General features: G+C 52.2%; 1 protein-coding gene across 4 annotated transcripts in view; it reads left to right on the top strand.

Moving 5' to 3' along the window:
• LOC144941194 (polypyrimidine tract-binding protein 3-like) overlaps positions 1-17,675 on the top strand; it is a 34,895-nt gene extending 17,220 nt beyond the window's left edge. For 2 of the 4 annotated variants that reach the window (XM_078867785.1, XM_078867783.1), the window contains one exon: positions 6,199-11,209. In XM_078867785.1, coding sequence (XP_078723911.1) covers positions 6,199-7,010 — 812 coding nt within the window. In that variant the 3' untranslated portion in view covers positions 7,011-11,209. The other 2 variants (XM_078867784.1, XR_013639230.1) reach the window with 2 other exon arrangements.
• Positions 17,676-17,753: the final 78 nt, after the last annotated feature.

Here is a 17,753-nt window from a genome sequence, read left to right as displayed (position 1 = left end):
TGCCGCACAGAGACGGCTGGCACTCGGGGTGCCCTTTCAAATGGTTGAGCTGAGACGTGGATGCACGTCGCTTATCACGTGTGAGGCGCTCTGAGGTCCCCCTGTGTGTAGGAGGGGCGGCTCTTATCGAACGCAAATCACGATTGTGATCGTGGCTGTGTTTGGCTGCTGCGGACACAGCGGCTCCCCCGTCCCGTAAGCGTGGCAAGCGTGGCAAGCGTGGCAAGCGTGGCCGTTCACTCGTTCCCTGGGACGTGGCCATGAGCCGTTGAGTCACGCTCGGCACATAGAGGGATCGCCCCCTGTAGAGCTCGCTCAGTGTGGTTCAGGTCAAGGTTCGGGTTGGATGTTTTCACACAAATTACTTCAGTGTTGTCATTCACTGGAGTGGAGATCTTAGAATAGATGTTTTTTTGCATGGTTTAGAGACTGAAGTTGATGTGAATAAGATCTAAGAGCATTAAGCATTCTGGACAATGTGTAAAATAGATAAGCGGACGATGTTTTCAGCAAACAGCTGTCTCTCCACGTAAGATACAAATACTTCTTATAATTCAAAGTATTTATTACAACCTGTGGGTTCTTGACATCAATGTGTAGATACACGTACACCGCTGTGGATTCACTGCTGGATGAAGGCCCCCGCACACTGTGCGAGTCACGGGGATTGTTTGACCATACTTCACCACGCTGGTAGGCGCGGGCTGGTGTTGGGCAGGTGGAGGGCAGCAAGATTGGGTGAATGGCGTCGTAGGAATGTGCATCTCACTAATGCACTTTGGAAACTCGCCCTTCTGTTTACCGCTTGTTCTGTCGAAGGCCAACGTGAACTCTAGGTCACGCTTTCTCCAACAACATTTCCCACTTTCATTCAATCCCTGTTAGCTTGCCAAGGACGGTTCTGCTTCAGTAAAGCCCTTAATCTTCTACCCGGAGACATCCCATTCACCAGCATCAGTCTTCTAAACCGTGTGTAACAAAGGGACCCAGGCTGCTCGACAGAGTTGTCCCCTGCAGGGGCTGCAGAGTGAACGCCGTGCCCTGCACCCCGGCAGAGTGCAGGGCACGGTGGGCAGATGTTAACTACCTCGCCTGGTATGCAGGCGCTGTATATTTGGAGTTTGCACGTCTCTCTTCCCGTGGTTACGTGGATTTTTCTCTGGGTTCTCTCCACATTTAGAAACATGCGTTGAGAGTATTTGGCTGCTATGAATTTCCACCACTTTGTTGAGCTATTAAATGTGGCCGGGTCTCTTCTGAAAAAGAGCTAAATATCTCAGTGGGCCCTTACCTGTGCTGTTTAGTTTTAGATCAGTGTATTCACTATTAGGGGTATGATGCTGCACCGATTAATTGATTCAAGTCCATGTGTGTAAGAATCAACGTTGCCCTGTCAGTATGAGTTGTATGGGATGATGCTTATGTGGTGTAAATGGTTAGCACACTGGACTTGCAATGCAGAGGTCGCCAATTCTATCCAATCTCCCGGTACGGCAGTTGAAACAACTCGCAGGCTTCTAAACCCCCCCACCCCCTAACTGCCTCTGGTAGGTCGTGCGTGGTGGGGTAAAGTGTGGCTATTCTCAGCTCTTTCAAGGCGTCTTGTCAGCGTGGAAGAGTAGATCAAATATCCTCTGGAATCATCTTCTTAGGTTTTTTCGGTAAAGTCACGTAGAAAGTAAAATAAAATAAAAACAAAAATCACGACGTTTCGGAGGCAACACAAGTCTCCGTCATCAGGTGGGACCGTCACAGCCAGATTAGCTGTATCAAGTGAGGCAATGATTCAAGATGTAATCCCTTAAAAGCGAGTTGAGGGGGGAGGGAGAGGGAGGGGGGAGCTCATCAGACTATGGTAGCCAATGAAAGGAACGTATCGGGAGGGAGGGGGGGCGAGGCCAAAAGGGTGGGCGATAGACGTGGAAGCGCTTGTGCGCAAGCGGCCAATTACTGCACACGCCAACACAATGGAGCGATTGTGCGCAAGGGGCCAGCCACTGCACCCGCCAACACAATGGGCAGAGAGGAGGAGGGGGAGGTCTAATACACATCCTCCTCTCTGCCCATTGTGTTGGCGGGTGCAGTGGCTGGCCGCTTGCGCACAATCGCTCCATTGTGTTGGCGTGTGCAGTAATTGGCCGCTTGGGCACAAGCGCTTCCACGTCCATCGCCCACCCTTTTGGCCTCGCCCCCCCTCCCTCCCGATACGTTCCTTTCATTGGCTACCATAGTCTGATGAGCTCCCCCCTCCCTCTCCCTCCCCCCTCAACTCGCTTTTAAGGGATTACATCTTGAATCATTGCCTCACTTGATACAGCTAATCTGGCTGTGACGGTCCCACCTGATGACGGAGACTTGTGTTGCCTCCGAAACGTCGTGATTTTTGTTTTTATTTTATTTTACTTTCTACGTGACTTTACCGAAAAAACCTAAGAAGATGATTCCTTGCAGTCACGAAAGCTTCAAATCTAGAATCCTCTGGAATGGCTCTCTTGTGCAGGCCCTTTTGCCAACAGTGGCGCGAGCGGGCAATTGCAGGGCTGCTCCCTTGCCACCCTTTTATTTGTTGAGTGTAACGAGTTCATGAGAGTCCTGCAGCCACTAGAGGCCGCTGCTTTCACAAACTGTTAAAAAAGGATCGATTATTCAGTGGAATTGCCATCGTGATCGTCGTCATTGAATTGGCTTGCGATGGGAGGCGAAATAACGAGAGCGGCGATGAGTAACTCACCAGCCAGGCGGCTCAGCGGTATGGGGAGCTGCTCGCAATCAGAAGGTTACGGGTTCAAATCCTGATTGGGGGGTTGACTTGGCCCATCATCCCTTTATGGTCGATAAATGTAGTGTTTGTCTTGAACTTAGACGAATCTCTGCCACACCGCTGGCTCAGGGCTGTAAACAGAAGATGAGTACCAATGCCTCAATGCTCATTTCAGCAGGAAATCGCTTTGACCTTTGACTTTTAGTTACTGCCCTTGTGGCTGTGGGTAGCACCCACCCAGAGTCCAGAGACATTTGTAAATTATGCTCGTAATTGGCAAGAAGCCTGCGGCTAGGTTTTTAACTACATTTTGGACATGGTGTATTTTTTATGCAGCGTTGCTGGAGGCATGTAAAAAATTAAAAGCAATTCGGCTGTGAAATGGGTGGTTAAAAAATAGCCTCCCAGGTGGCGAGGCCTGTCATCCATTAAGGCATGAAAATGGGAATTCACAGTCTAACAATTACTCAAATATAATGTGTTTTTATAGCAGGCATCGCCGCCTCCTGTGAACACTTGGCAGGACACTCCTGAACGAGTCATGAGACTCAGTGAGGCTTCCTTGGTAAACAAGAGTAATCATGATAGAAAAAAGAAGACTTTATCCTTTTGAAAAAAAGGCTTTACCATTTTTTTTATTATCTTATTACTCGCAAAAGGGACCTGTAGATATAAGCTTAATAAGAATGATATCTACACTGGACCCTGAGTAACGTTTTGCACCACCACACATTTTGAAAAATAGAAACACGCCTTGGTTCGGCCAGGCGTGCACCCTGACCTCTCTGCTCGTTTGCCTGCACTGGGTGAGCACGTTTAATCAACTGAACATCGTTCACATTACACCGCAACCGTTCTCGTGCAACGTCCTCACAAATGCAATACATCCGCGCGTTTGTGCGTGCGCTGACACATTGAGAAAATGTTCACGCTCGCGGATGACGCACGCGCACTTACGGAGGGCGGTGGGTTTTCATGGAAACGGCGCACAAATTATTTATTTTCCTTTTTACTCTTCTTAGCGGGGAGAGGCGTTCGGCTTTAATCATCGTGTCGGTGCAAAACCCATGGTCAGCCTGCTCCGCGCCAGCAATGCGCCGAGCTAAGGCGGCTTAACAGAGGCCCCCCTTGAATTTATACGGCGACGCTGCGGATCCCGTCGTTACTCATCACCCGCAAGCCCCGGGCCGTGCAAACGCAGGATGTGCTCAGATCACGCAGGGGAGGCCGCCTCCCTGCCACGGGAGACACGTCAAGGGATTAACGTTTCCTCTGCCCTTACTCCATCATTGCATTCTGGTCACACACTCAATTTCGATCGTCAAACACCGCGCGGGGGTGGGGTGGGGGTGGGGGGGATCCTTATCACGCTGCCCCAAGCCCCCAGTCCCAGCGCAGCTTCTCCCAGCCGTCCGCCTGCCCGGGTTGTTTTCACCGTCCCAACTCTGCTTGTAATTTAGTCGTAAACACCGCAGCGTGTCCTGGTTAAGCGATTAGCGGTAATAACTAAGCTCATATTTCCGTGGCCACGCGAATTTATGTTTGGCGTCGCGTCTCCGCCGCCTCTCCCCAACGCGCACGTCGCTTGCTCCGTGTTCGTGGGCGCAGGGGGCGAGCGTGCGGCGATCAAAACAAGCCCCAGGTTAACCCCCAAAACGGGCCGCGGGCTCTTGACCACGGGCGGAGGACATGCGAGGCCACGGCTGGCGGAGACGCCCTCACGAGGCTCGAGTAGAGTCGGCGGCATTGCGCTGCGGTGAAAGTCAACCCGGGATAATAAGGTCTTGCAACGTCTTCCGTGATCGTTGGTCGACGACACTGCCGACAAGGCAATGGCCCTTATTCACAGCGGAATCCAATCTGGACGGGGAAGCTGCAGTTTTACCTTTGAATTAACTCCCCTCCGACGCGTTCTGGGGCGCGCAGCGCGTGCCGTTTTTCGGCATGAAGTCCAAGGTTTCTCTCAACGTGCTCACTCGAGGTCGTGAAGAAGAAGACTCGGCGGCCAGCACGTGGAGCAGACCCGCCACACACGGGAGTTGAACTGCCACATTTTGCTGTGGGCCAACCGGAACGCGAGAGAGCCCGTCGGGTCACGGATTGACTTGCGTGTTGCAAGCGTGCCTCGGCAGGCGTTGCCAGCGCGGGTCACGGAAGGGCGCGCGCTCCGTGTTTGAACGCAAAAGAACCCGGTGCCATTTAGAGTCTCTGTGAGTCCAGCAGGGACTGCTGCTCCCAACGGGGGCCACGATGCCGCGTGCAGCAGCTTGCGGCGGGCTGCTCTCTGGCGTCGGGGCGCGCTTCACGGCGTCACGGCACCTCCGATTAGCACGGTTGGCTACGTAGAGTGCGAAAGACGTTCAACGTACATAGAGTTGAACATACGGAGTCACGGCATTGCGGCGTTACGGGGCGCTGGGAAAATTTAAAGGCGTTGGAAAGTTTCCAGCAGATGTTCAAATCTGAGAAATAAGAGAGAACCCAATGGTGTGGATATGAGACACCTGACTGGCGATCGTCAAGGATGTTGATCATGAGTGATGTTTTTAATTAGCGTTACCCTCATTTATACCGTGTTGTTTGGCAAAATTACATTTTCATTAATATATTAGTCGGTTTATATTGAATTTTAATTGGTCGTGCATTTATTTTTTAATGCAAATTAGTTTTCCAGATACTGAATAATTGCTCGACCCTTTCTGAGATACCTTGGCATGTAATTAAGGCTCCCTCTTATGATAATGATTTAGTTTTTTAATTGATATTTCTACTGCACCTTTCAGCATGAACACAAATAGCACCTTGCCTTATAGTCACACATCCTGGATACATTCAATCACTGACCATGCACACACTTACGTGCAATTCTTAGATGTAAAGTTCATTACAAAAGCCCCGTTTTTCAGGGCTTCTCTGTAACACCAGACACGTGCCAGTGAATCATCAAAGTTGTGATGCACACACAAGGTACGTCACCAGTGCTAGCGGGATTGGTTTGTCGGACTGCCAGCAGATAAGAGGGCTCCTCCTCGCACAGTCCGACTTGTGGTGCTTTCAGCAAAGAATCATGCTGCAGGTGCATCGAAGTTTTGTCATTTATGTGGGGTGCGGTAGTGTCGCGATTAGCGCACTGCGCTGCGAAGCTGATGACCCAAGTTCAATTCCAGCTCACGTCCCAACACCAGCGATGATTATCCGAACCGGTCCTGGCTCTCCCCTAGGTTGACTCCGCCTTAATTGAGAACCTGGTGTGCTACGTAAACTTCGCCATTGGTGTAGTGCTGGCCGCCCATCCCCTCGTATGCTGCTCCAGCCTTCATAGGCGCTCGCTAACAGCGCTTGCCCCAACAGTCTATTTGGCCACGGGGGGGATCCTTGTACGATGACACGACGCGTGATGGCGTGTGTGTGCCCGTGTTGTGTCTGCGTGCTCCCAGGCTTGCCGAGCGGCGTTGGCGGGAGGCTGCCCGGTGGCCTCCCTGGTGGCATGGGCTCCTCCTTCGGCTTCCCGGGCATGATGGGGCCGCGCCTGGGCCTGCCCCCGCCCACGCCATCCAGAGGCGGCGGCGGCGGCGGCGGCGGTGGCGGCGGGATGCCGGGCCTCCCCGTCAACTCCCCAGTGCTGCTGACGAGCAACCTCAATGCCGAGGTCCCGCCGATTCTCTCGCGCCGCCCCCCCGGTGGCGTATCCACGACGGGGCCCGCGCCGTGGCTCCCCCCTCCCCGTCCGGGGCTCCGGTTGCGTGAGGGCCCCTGGGTAGACTCTGCCCACCCGTGGGTTTGTTCCCTCTCGGCAGCCAGCTCTGCCCCCCTAGGGGTCGATAGTGGAACGGAGAAAGCGACTCGCGGCAGAGTTCCTATGCCCCAGGGGTTTGGCTGTGACCACCGAACTGAGGAAGCCCGTATGTTCATCGGACACGTGGGGCCGATTTCACATATTGGTGGTGGCTTTCTACAACCTCCACAATCTGTGAACTTAATTCTTGTTCTTGTTAGAAACCCTATTTGCAGTACCAGTACCTCACTGATAAGAGAGAGATGCAGAGAACTAGTTAATGTGCCTTCAGCTGCTAATAACCGGCACAACATTGCACATAATTGCTGCCAAGTTCTAGATCATGTATTGAACAATTTTTTATCTTGCTCTGCGTTAATTTGGCGTACCCGTTTAAAACACGATTGTCCCACGATTAATTATGCCTTAATGGCAACACTCTCGGAAGTAAAGTTTTTTTGTGTCAAGTCTTAGTACGGTCAAATAGTTTTAGGCCCTAAGGTATCATGGAAATAACCCCTGCTACCTTGCAAGATCTGCGAGTACACACACACGTGGCCAATATCAGACAGCAGAGTATGGGGAGGGATTTGTTGCCGGCTCCTCACCACCACCTCACCACCACCTCACCACCATCTCACCACGATCTCACCACCATCTCACCACCACCTCACCACCACCTCACCACCACTGTGTAGCCGCTGCTACCTTCCCCCTGGTCTGGCTCCTCCTGCTAGTGCCTCTGAGTCGTTCTGTTCCAGAGCGAGCGAGTCCAGCGGCACCTTACGAGTTGAACTTATTATTATAACTCTACGGTAGTAAAGTAAAACTTCCATTTCACGTGAATTGTGAACTGGAAGTTTTGAGTTCCGTTCATAGCCACCTTTCCATCCTAATACCACAAACTATGGAGGCTATTGCATCCTGCCATGCAGACGTGCATCTTGGTTTGCGCCCTGCGCCATGAACCCGCCAATTCGAGTTCGATTCCCGGCCACGGCTAACATCGGTGGCGAGTGACATCAGAGCTGGTTCTGGCCTCGTCACCCGAGCCTTCACCAACCCGCACTGACCAGCGTGGTGAAGTATGGTCCAAAAAACGTCCATGACCAACAATGCGTGGAGGGATGCCTTCTTCCTTTGGTTTTGGACTGTTATGGTTATGCACATTTATGATATGTGTGTGTGTATATACGGCAGATTCCAAGGTATTGTAGGGTGTGTTCCCTTGATGTCCTTTGGCATATTTTATTTTGTCCCAGGGCGGCACATATTCTTTTGCAGTTGGCCGAGCTTCTCATCTGCTGGGGAGGATACTCTTGTGGTTGTAAAGTCATTGGTTCTTTACAAGTAGTTGTTGTATCGTATGTAAGAACAGGCACGTATGAGCTGTCAATCCTGACAGCGTTGCTGTTAAACTTTACAGGCAAAGCCCTTGTTAAATTTCCCCATCAAAGCAACTTGTTTGACACTGAACATTCTAAGGGGGTGTCTTTGCTGCTTGTTAATGAGTCACCGTGTGTATGTGTGTGTTGCATGTGGAAGCGGTTTTGATTTTACAGGAATGTTGTGCTCTTGCGTTGTTGTTATTAAGATTCTTACGTTGTTTTAATTAACACTCCAATCTAGCTCCAGCAGCATTTTGTTTGAATGCGGCTCTTTTTGTTCACCATAACAAGCTGAAGGTGCAGTGAGTGTTTCGAGTTAACCTCACGAGTTTGTCAGCGTGTTCACGTGGAGCAGTGCCGCACAACTCGGGAGTAGTTTTTTTGTACAACGATTAATTCTAGAAATTGAAAATTCGAGGATTGCATTGGCAGTGGTGTTGCGTGAGCGCCAACAGGAACATTTGCCACGTGCGCTCATCACGCCGCCTTGTGACAGAAACATGCACTCCAGTTGGGCAAAGTTTCGGGCGATGGGCCTTCGTCTCGAAGCCATGGGTTGTGGGAAAAACTCGTTGAACAACGCCGTTTTCAGTTTACATGAGAACAGTTTTCCATGAGTGGACATGGAATCCTTCAAAAGCACAAAATACCCATATAAACTGGCTCAAATTACAAGTAGAGTTAAAACGGCTGATTTAATATCAATGTAATCCTTATATTCTTTTAAGTAAGTCATTCAAATCTATTTGCAGATCAACTGCATTTGCTTTGTAAGCAGAATTATAGAGTCAACCGTAATCTAAAATGTATAAAGAATTTAGTCGCTCCGCCGTTACAGATGTTACGGCATTTTTACCTTTGTCAAATCTTACCGGACAATAAAATATCTTCAGATGTTAATGATTGCCCACTTATAACTTCACACAGGAGTAGACCTTTTATAGCCATTGCAAAATATTACTTGCCATAATACATTCCTTCGGCACCGTTTGATGATTTTATCCCCACCGTTTTAGTAGCCACGCGTGGGAAGTTGTTCATGTGCCAGCACAATATAATCATTTGTCAACTCTCTTAAAACACCCACCGAGTGTGTGTAGTGCGTGTAGGCCCCGCCGTGGTGCGACGGGCGATCTCCCAACTCCGAGTCGGCTGATCTGTGCTCGCCGAGCGGCACAGCGGCAGCGCTGTCGCCGCTTGTCCCAGAGGTTCTTCTTTCCGATCCCAAGGCGGCCCTGATGATACTATGTAGGTGTACGGACTGCCGTGACGCTACGCGCTGCCAGCTTCACGCACGGTGGACGTCAAGGACCCCTTGACATTCGCAAGATTTGGCCATTGCGTGCCGGCATCGGGGTCCAGATTTGACAAATTATCCGCAAATGCCTTAACATTGCTGAATTGGGATTATGCATGACAATTAAGTTAAACTTATCCTGGTCTCTTGAATTCTCACCTCGTTAAACAAAATGAATTTGGCTGTGAAGAGAAGGGTCCTTTCCCGTGATCTCAGGCGAGTGTGTGTTTCTGTGAAAAGGCAGCGTTGCTTTGGAATGCTTTCCAAAGCCCAAAATCCTCTTTCATCGATATTGGGCGAGTACATTTTAATGCAGCCCATTTGAATCCGTCAAGGAGCTTGCGATTGACTGTTTTTAAAACTCGCTCGCTCTCTACACCTTCACGTAACCCCTTTGACTTGCTGACAGGGCCATGCTCACATGCTGACCTGTGGAGCTGTAGATTGGCATGGCTTCACTTTGTCTCCTATCGCACGTCTGAAACCTCCAATGTCCATTCTGCCCTTGTCTTTCTCTGCATTACTCTTTGCCTTTTCTGATCTCTGTTTCCCTCAGTTTGGCTTCCACAAATTCTTAGAAACACCCGAAGCCGTAGGGCGAATGTGCAACATTTTCCGCAAACACAAAAAGCCAGCGCTCGGGATTTTGCCGTAAGAACTTCGATTGCAACGTTACGGACTTACCAAAGGGAAGATTTATGTACGTCAAAAAATACAAAATACATTACATTTGAGTTACTTCCATTTGACATTAGCTTAATTTACAACATTGGTTTTTCAAAGAAACGCAAAATACACCTAATGTGATAAAAAGCTAAACTTAAATCAAATATATCCATCACATTGCTAGTCTAGCCCTTGCTATACCACAGTCTGCCTCTTACAAAAATTGTGTACTTTAGCAAATCGGCCGCCCAAGTTAATTTCGGTGAACACTTCAACCAAAGCCAAAACCCACGACGCGCGAGGTTTGTACGTGCATGGTCTTTCCTTCACGCGTCCTGCCGATTGATGATTTTACTTCTGGTTTCTGCTGTATCTGTTGGCCTGCGCCAAAATCTAACCACATTCTACCGATCTGATGCATCTTCTCTTCTTGCGCTCTCTCTCTCTGTGTCTCTCTGTCTGCTCTCTCTGGCTCTTTCTCTCTCTCTTCTTGCCCTGCCCAGCCACAGCGGCCTCGCCTCTTCTGTCTACGACCTTCAAAAATGCATCTCTGTGCTAATCTAGGAGCGGTTGTCCTCATTCCCTGCCCCCTACTCACGGGCTCCTCGCCGCGGTCGCGAGCCACGCCGCTGTCGTCGGTGCCCTCTCCTCTCCTCCTCCTCCTCACCCCGGCTGATCTTTGTTTTCCTGTTTTTTGGATGGCTCCCTCAATCCCTCCCTCCTCCTCCTCCTCCCTTCCCCTCCTCCCCTCCTGCCTCCATCCAAAGCCTGCATGTCACGCACCTTGCCGCTTCCCTTCTTGCTCCAAGTTCCCGTTGTTGCTCCCCGTCATGGCTTCCCTCTCTCCTCATCTTTCTCTTCCCCTCACTGCCTCCGCTCCTCCAGCGGTCTTTCTTTCCATGCCTCTGCTCCCACCCCTCGTGCTTCCTCTCATCCCCTTGAGCTCCGTGCCTCTCCCTCTCTCTTCTCTCTCTCTTCTCTCAACTCCCTGCCTCCCGCTTGCTGTCCCCACCCCCCCTTCTCCACCCTGGCTCCGCGCTGCTCCATTGCTTCCTCTCCTTTCTGCGCCGTGCCCCTTCTCCTCCTGCCCTCCTCTACTCGAGGCTGCTTTCCTGCACCCATATCTTCTTCCTTTTTACGTCGCTTCATGTTTTTATCATCATGTCCTTGTTCCTTCCCTCCCCCTCCTCCCCTCCCTCTCTCTCCCTCCCTCCCTCCATCCCTTCCCCTACCCGCACCTGCCATTCTGTGGACACGACTGTGGCTTGCGTGTGGCTGCGCTCTGCCCGCTCTATCTTGCCGACTCGACCTCCTCCTCCTCTCTCTAGGCGGTTACGCCTCAAAGGCTCTTTAATCTGTTCGGTATGTCCTTGCCTCTACGTGCCCTGCATTCAACCTCACCTGGGGGTGCTACACTCGTTCTTTAACGCCTTCACCACGCCTCGTGGAGCTTCCTCGGGATTTGGTTAAGTTTTTTTCTCGATCCAGATATTAAAAGGTACAAAAGTGGCCCTTGTAAAAATAAATGCTTGGTGCTCCAGTTTACAAATCCTGCGAGCACGCAGGTGAATTAATGAAAAAAAAGGAGAGAATTCGACACCTGCGAATTGGCAAGAGGAATGTAGCAGTCGTGGTGCCGGGTCGCTGGCACCTACCAGAATACCCGGAGGGTACCGAGCCCCGTTCCTCTGTGGAGTTGCGCGCCTCCTAGCTGTGCGTGCAGCGCACCAGCTCGTGCCCGAGAGGGAGTGCTGGCGCACGTTCGCCATCCGCCTCCAAACCCAGATCACCCCAATGGACGGATGTGTGATTAATCTCAGAGCCCATCGCTGCGGTTTGACGTTGAGACGTGACCCGGGCGGTCTGCGCTCCCGTGAGGGAGGCTCGCGGATGTAAGAGGCCGCCACAACGGCTGCGTGACAAACTGCCGAGGGCGCCAAAATTTCCAAACCAATTTTCTCCACAGTAGCCCGTTCGAGGCTGGGATTGATTGGGGCCTCGCCACGAGCAACGCGGAATTTGTAACAGCTGAGCCGCCCCTGTGCAAAGGCACGGGACGCTTATTAAATAAGCGTTTATAGATGCCACTCATTGGGAACGTTTGTGAAGGCCAAAACGGTTTGCCGAGTGTGGCTGGTACATTGAGGTCCGAGGCTGCGGTGTTGGTGAAGGAGTTAAAGTTTCCCGGTGGTCGTGTCTCATCTGTTCATCGCAGATGCATTCATTGTGCTGCTAAGTACCACGGCGTGTTTGATTAATAGCATGCGAGTTCTGACGGATTTGTGTTTTTGCCTCGTTTGTGTTCGTATTCATTAACTCACAGTCGACCGTTTACGTTAATTTTAAATCGCGTGTAAAACGGCTACATTTTTATGTTAGCAAGCGAATAAGATAATTTTACTAAGGCCGAGAAGTTGCAATAACTTTAACAAGTACTGTGTTTGTAAGTTTGCTAACCATTGTTTTTATTCCATGTGAAAGGTAAGGCTTTGAAGTATTTATTTTATTTTATTGGTGACCCCGAAGTGTTTTGTTATGGAAATATCCGTGCATACTTATCTCTTTACAGTGTTTTATGAACATTACGATGCCATTTGGATTCATATAGCATCTATAAACAAGAACATCTCCATTGTGCGATCACCATACCAACCAGGCTAGTCGGCAACCCTCCCAGCTGAATGTATCCCATAGCAACTCGTAATCTGCCGCTACGAGGCACTTACAACTCTGGCACAAGATCCCAGGAACCCTGCGCAGGGCTCGAAGTCGGTGAGACGCGGCACCCGTGGCGCCACCGAGAGCCGCGGCGCTGACGCCGAGGACGAGTTGGGCTGCGCTAGGCCAGGCCCTGCGTGCTCTGTGGAGCGTGAGGGCAGCCACCACAGCCCTGGGGGCAGCAACCACAGCCTGAGGGCAGCCACCACAGCCCTGGGGGCAGCCACATGCATTGTGTGTAGGGAAGCCAGGGTGCTTGTCCCATGGCGTTTGTCATGTTAAAGTATTTCCCCCTCCCACACGACATCACCTGCAGCACACCTATCCACAGTTTTCGGCCAAAGTCATCAGCAACGAGCAGTGGAGTAAAATCAATTGTTGTACTCTACTTCTATGCGTCACCATCTATTTTTATCTGTTTGTACCAACCCACGCTCAAGCAGCTCCGTGAAATATGGTCGAATAATCCCTACAACCAGCGCAGCATTTCTCTAGGACGAAGGCCAAATCACGTGCGGGTGATGCTCCGTAGAGCCGTCTAGTGGAGGCCTTGCGCAGCTCCAGCACTCCGCACGGGGCAGCTTCGTCGCGTGGGAAGTTCTCGCGGTAACCCGGCAGTAGCATCGCTGTAGGCGCGGAGCTAGGAGAGGCAGGGATGTGTACGTGTGTGTATATGTGTGCGTGCACGCGCGCGTGTGTGTGTATGCGTACGTGCGTGTGTGTGTGTGTGCGCGTGTGTGCGTGCGCGCCTGTGTGTGCGTGCGCGCGTGTGTGTGCGTGCGCGCGTGTGTGTGCGCGGGTGCGTGGGTGGGGCACGCGTTGGAGGGGAGGGCGAGCGGCCAGGAGGCGGTGGCTGCTGTCCGCGCGGTGCCGGTGCTGACGTGGGTCTGCGTGCCGCGTGCCGCGTGCAGGCATGTTTGGCGACGTGCTGCGCGTGAAGATCCTCTACAACAGGAAGGACACGGCGCTCATCCAGATGGCCGACTCCAACCAAGCGCAGATCGGTGAGGTGGTGGCCCCCTGGCCCACATGCTCACCGTAGCCCACCGTAGTGCACAGTAGCCCACCGTAGCCCACCGTAGCTCACCGTAGCTCACAGTAGCCCACCGTAGTGCGCAGTAGCTCACAGTAGCTCACGGTAGCCCACCGTAGCCCACCGTAGTGCGCAGTAGCTCACGGTAGCTCACGGTAGCTCACGGTAGCTCACGGTAGCTCACGGTAGCTCACGGTAGCTCACATTAGCTCGCCACACTCCGTAGGATTCGCTCAGGGATCTCGGTCCTCGCACACGACACTTATACTCCCGTAATGCCGGCAAACTCGTTGTTGAGCTGTGCTGGGCATTGTATCTGTAGGGCATGATTTCCAAGGCATGGTTCAGAGGTTACATTCTTCTTTAAAGAGCTTATTTGTGATGAAAATTTTATTTTGAACAAAAAATTGTATTTGAAAAACAAGGCGTAGGTTTTGGCAGGACACGTCGCAAGAAGAGATGACGGCCAAAAGTCGAGGATAGTGAGGAAGTGGCAGCCGTGGAGCGGGACGCGTCTCGGAGGGCGGCCGTGCCGGGTGCCAGGCGGACCATGCCGTCGTCACAGGGTGGCTCGGGGAGGCCTTTATCCAGCTGGGGATTGATGTCGGCTATGTTGATGAATCAAGGTGTGATGGACAGAGCCGGAGTTTCGTAGCGACGCATGGCGAAATATTTGTTGCAGTCATTGGTTGTCTGGGTTGAGTCGATCAACTCACCAGTTAAATCGGGTGCAGCCCAAACCCGGATTCATACCCAGAATTTCTGCAGTGCCGGGTCGGTGCGCCAACCGCCGAGCCACCGGTCCGACTCGTCTCTCCCACCGCGGTGGCACGCGCGCCACCATGGGAGAGAAATAAGCGTCGCGTCCTTCCCGCCGAACCCTCCCGCAGCCATGAGCCACCTGAACGGGCAGCGGATGTACGGCAAGCCGATACGCGTGACGAGCTCGCGCTACCAGACGGTGCAGCTGCCGCGCGACGGCTCCGACTCCCTGACGCGCGACTTCTCCGACTCGCCGCTGCACCGCTTCCGCCGCATGGGCGCCAAGAACTTCCACCACATCTTCCCCCCCTCCGTCACGCTGCACCTCTCCAACATCCCGTGAGATCGCTCGACCCCCCCCCCCTCCCCCCCCCGTGATTACCGCTCGCGATGGCGCGACGATGACCGTCGGGTGCCGCGTTGCCTCTGCCGCCGTCGTGTTCGCGAGGGGTGGGGGGGGGGCGCGGAATTCGTTACAATCCAGAGCAGCGACGCGATTCTCTCCCGGTGTTTCTCAGACTCGTGAGATTGTGCGAGAATTCCAGTGGTCCGAGATGATGGTCAGAGTGCTTCTTGAGAAAATCCTCCTAATCTGCTACTCGGGTTCCCACGCACGTCTGCCCCGGCTGCTTCCTGCTGCTTTGGCAAAGGCAATCCCCTCATAGGGATTAGAATTGCACACACAAAATACTAGAAACATCTATGGCTATTTTGGCCGAGGGTTGAGCAAACACTCGCACGTGTTATTGCGCTCGTCTAAACAGGAGAAAACCTCACCGAGTCTCAAGACGCTATTAGCGGAGGATCCGGCCAAGTGTTCGCAGTCGGGAGGCGATGTTTCTGTGCATTGTCCCGATTGAGTCGTTTTCTGGAAGTCTTTCAGCATTGGGATGTTTCCGGCTATGGGCGGATACCGGAAAACCCAGAGAAGACTCGCGCAGAACCGGGGGAGGACGTACAACAAACGTATCAGCTGTTTACTATTACGTGGTATTGTGTTTGGATTTGTGGAAAATAAAATAATACAGATGGGCATTTTTTTTACCAGAGTAACTACAGTAACACGCTGTTGGCCCATCGGCCTACGGACATGGGTTACATAAATGTTAAACCCTGGACTGGTTTTGACTTTCTGAGTCTCATCAGCAGGGTGTGGCCTGTTAAAGCATGGTGTCTGTATCACCGGGAAAGCCAACAGAAGGCCGCCAGTAGACTGATGGACTAGGACGCGTGCCTTGCGTTTCTATGAAGTGCATCGCTGTGTCTCGTATTTCTTGCTTCATTGCGTCCATTGTTCTGCCACCGTCGTTCCGTGCCATCTCTTTCTCTGCCTTTGATTTCGAAATTATTTGCTGTTCGCATACTGACTGCCACTGAACCTCTCATTCTTGCAGATCCTCAGTGCTGGAGGATGATCTGAAGACCCTTTTTGAAAGCAATGGCTGTGTAGTGAAGGCGCTCAAGTTCTTTGCGTAAGTGTTTTACATTATTGTTCTGAATATCTTTCACCAGGATCTACACGCAAAAGTGCCGCTGATGCGTAACGATGAGCACACCGGAGTTGCAATCCAGAGCTCGCCGATTTGATCTCCCGCCGCGGCAGCTGAAACAATCGGCCAGGCCTCTTAAATCCCCTCTGCCTGTTGTCTTTACGTTTATGTCTCACATCGATAAGCAGCTCCTATTTAACGTCTTGTGTGGTAATGCGTGTGTTCTTGGCCCGACGGGATGAAAGATCAGCACGAGACTAAAAGAACATCGTATACCCACAGACACAAATGTCGGCAGTAGCGGAACATGCCTGCCGACAAGGCCATGATGTTTAATAGTTTATGTTAATACCTGCAGGTATGACTCCTGCTAATTCCTGCTCACCTATGTCGGTGTGCTGATAATGTCACCTCACCAATTTAAGGCCCAGAATCGGTGAACATTTTCTCGACAGCAGTCAAGTTCTGGCAACGTACTGATGATGCCGGTTGTAACTACCGGCGGAAGGTCGTCCGTAATTGTTAAATGTGTGCGGATCGCCCCCCAGCGTTCCCGGTGGTGCTCAAGCGACAAACACCGGTGCGTTTGTTCACCTGACGACCGCTGTTTGTCCCCGCCACGTGGCGGAGGGTGCACGACAGACGTTGGCTTCGTACTCGCGTGATCTGACCCAAACATCAATTGCGAATCAATTGGACGTTTAACCGATAAAACCCCAGTAGCATTGTTGTTTTTGCAATAATGGAGGCAGAGTTCATCTGGCGTTTGAGAATGTGGCCGGGGATAGAAGCGGTGACGTGTTTAGGCTGCGCAGCGGCACGCCGGTCCAATGCGCCGTGTGACTTTCTCGGTTTTGTGGTCGTGGTGGTGATGACAGCACCGACCACAAGATGGCCCTCGTCCAGATGGAATCGCTGGAGGAGGCCATCCAGACGCTGGCCGAGTTGCACAACCACGAGCTGGAGAAGAACCGCCTGCTGCGCGTCTCCTTCTCCAAGTCGGTCATCTGAGCGGCGCCGTGCCGGGGGGGGGGGGCGGCCCGCGGCGCCGCCGCCGCCCGCGGCCTCTCGAGCCGGAGGGCCCCTCCACTCTCCGGGAAGTCGGCGGTCAGATTCCCCCTTTGCTCCAACATCCATTCCTGTCGCCCGCCCCACCTGTCTCTCTGTATTAAAGTGAATTGGAATGTTGAGGGTGTGCCCGGTTTATCACCAGTTAGATCTCACTGAGTCATTCAAATCGACCAGAAAGAGAACTGCCTCTTAGCAAGTAAAGTATTCACCCGTGAGATCGTGTGCTGCTGCTGCTGCACTCGATGATGACGGGACCTTCCCGTTAATATGAATCTCCACTCACACGGGCAGCTGGGATCTCCAACACGAGCAGCCTTCGCGCTTCACTTGTGAAGCGGCCAGCTTCCCGCCGCGGGGGCCCGGCCGGCGTGTGGCCCGGCCAGGGTGTGGGCGGTGCCGCCGTTGCTGTGGTTGTGAAGCCGCGGGGTTTCGCGTGGTTCTCCCGTCACACGCGGAGACACGGAGCACGACAGTGAAACTCGTCCATGCCGGTGGCTTCGGTAATCAGTGCCTTCGTTTGAATGCAAATTTCTCATGATTTGGCACCTTTTCCAATTACAAACTCATCCCTGCAGCCTCCGCACCCGAACCCTAAACTGTTTCGACATCATTGCCTTAACATGCCCTTCGACTCTTAAACGGGGCTGCATTGATGCGTTCCACAATTTATCATTGCGGTTTTTTGTTGTTGCAAATAAACAGTTTGAGTACGGAGTTAAGTGTGAGATCGGCTCCTTACGTTGAACACTTCAAGGTTAATCGTCATTCTTGCTCCAAACACTGGAGGGAGTG

This window comes from Lampetra fluviatilis, chromosome 24, assembly GCF_964198595.1.
Source record: "Lampetra fluviatilis chromosome 24, kcLamFluv1.1, whole genome shotgun sequence".
In the NCBI taxonomy this organism is placed as follows: domain Eukaryota; kingdom Metazoa; phylum Chordata; class Hyperoartia; order Petromyzontiformes; family Petromyzontidae; genus Lampetra; species Lampetra fluviatilis.
The sequence above is the reverse complement of the archived record's forward strand: the minus strand, read 5'-3'. Positions and strand labels throughout refer to the sequence as shown.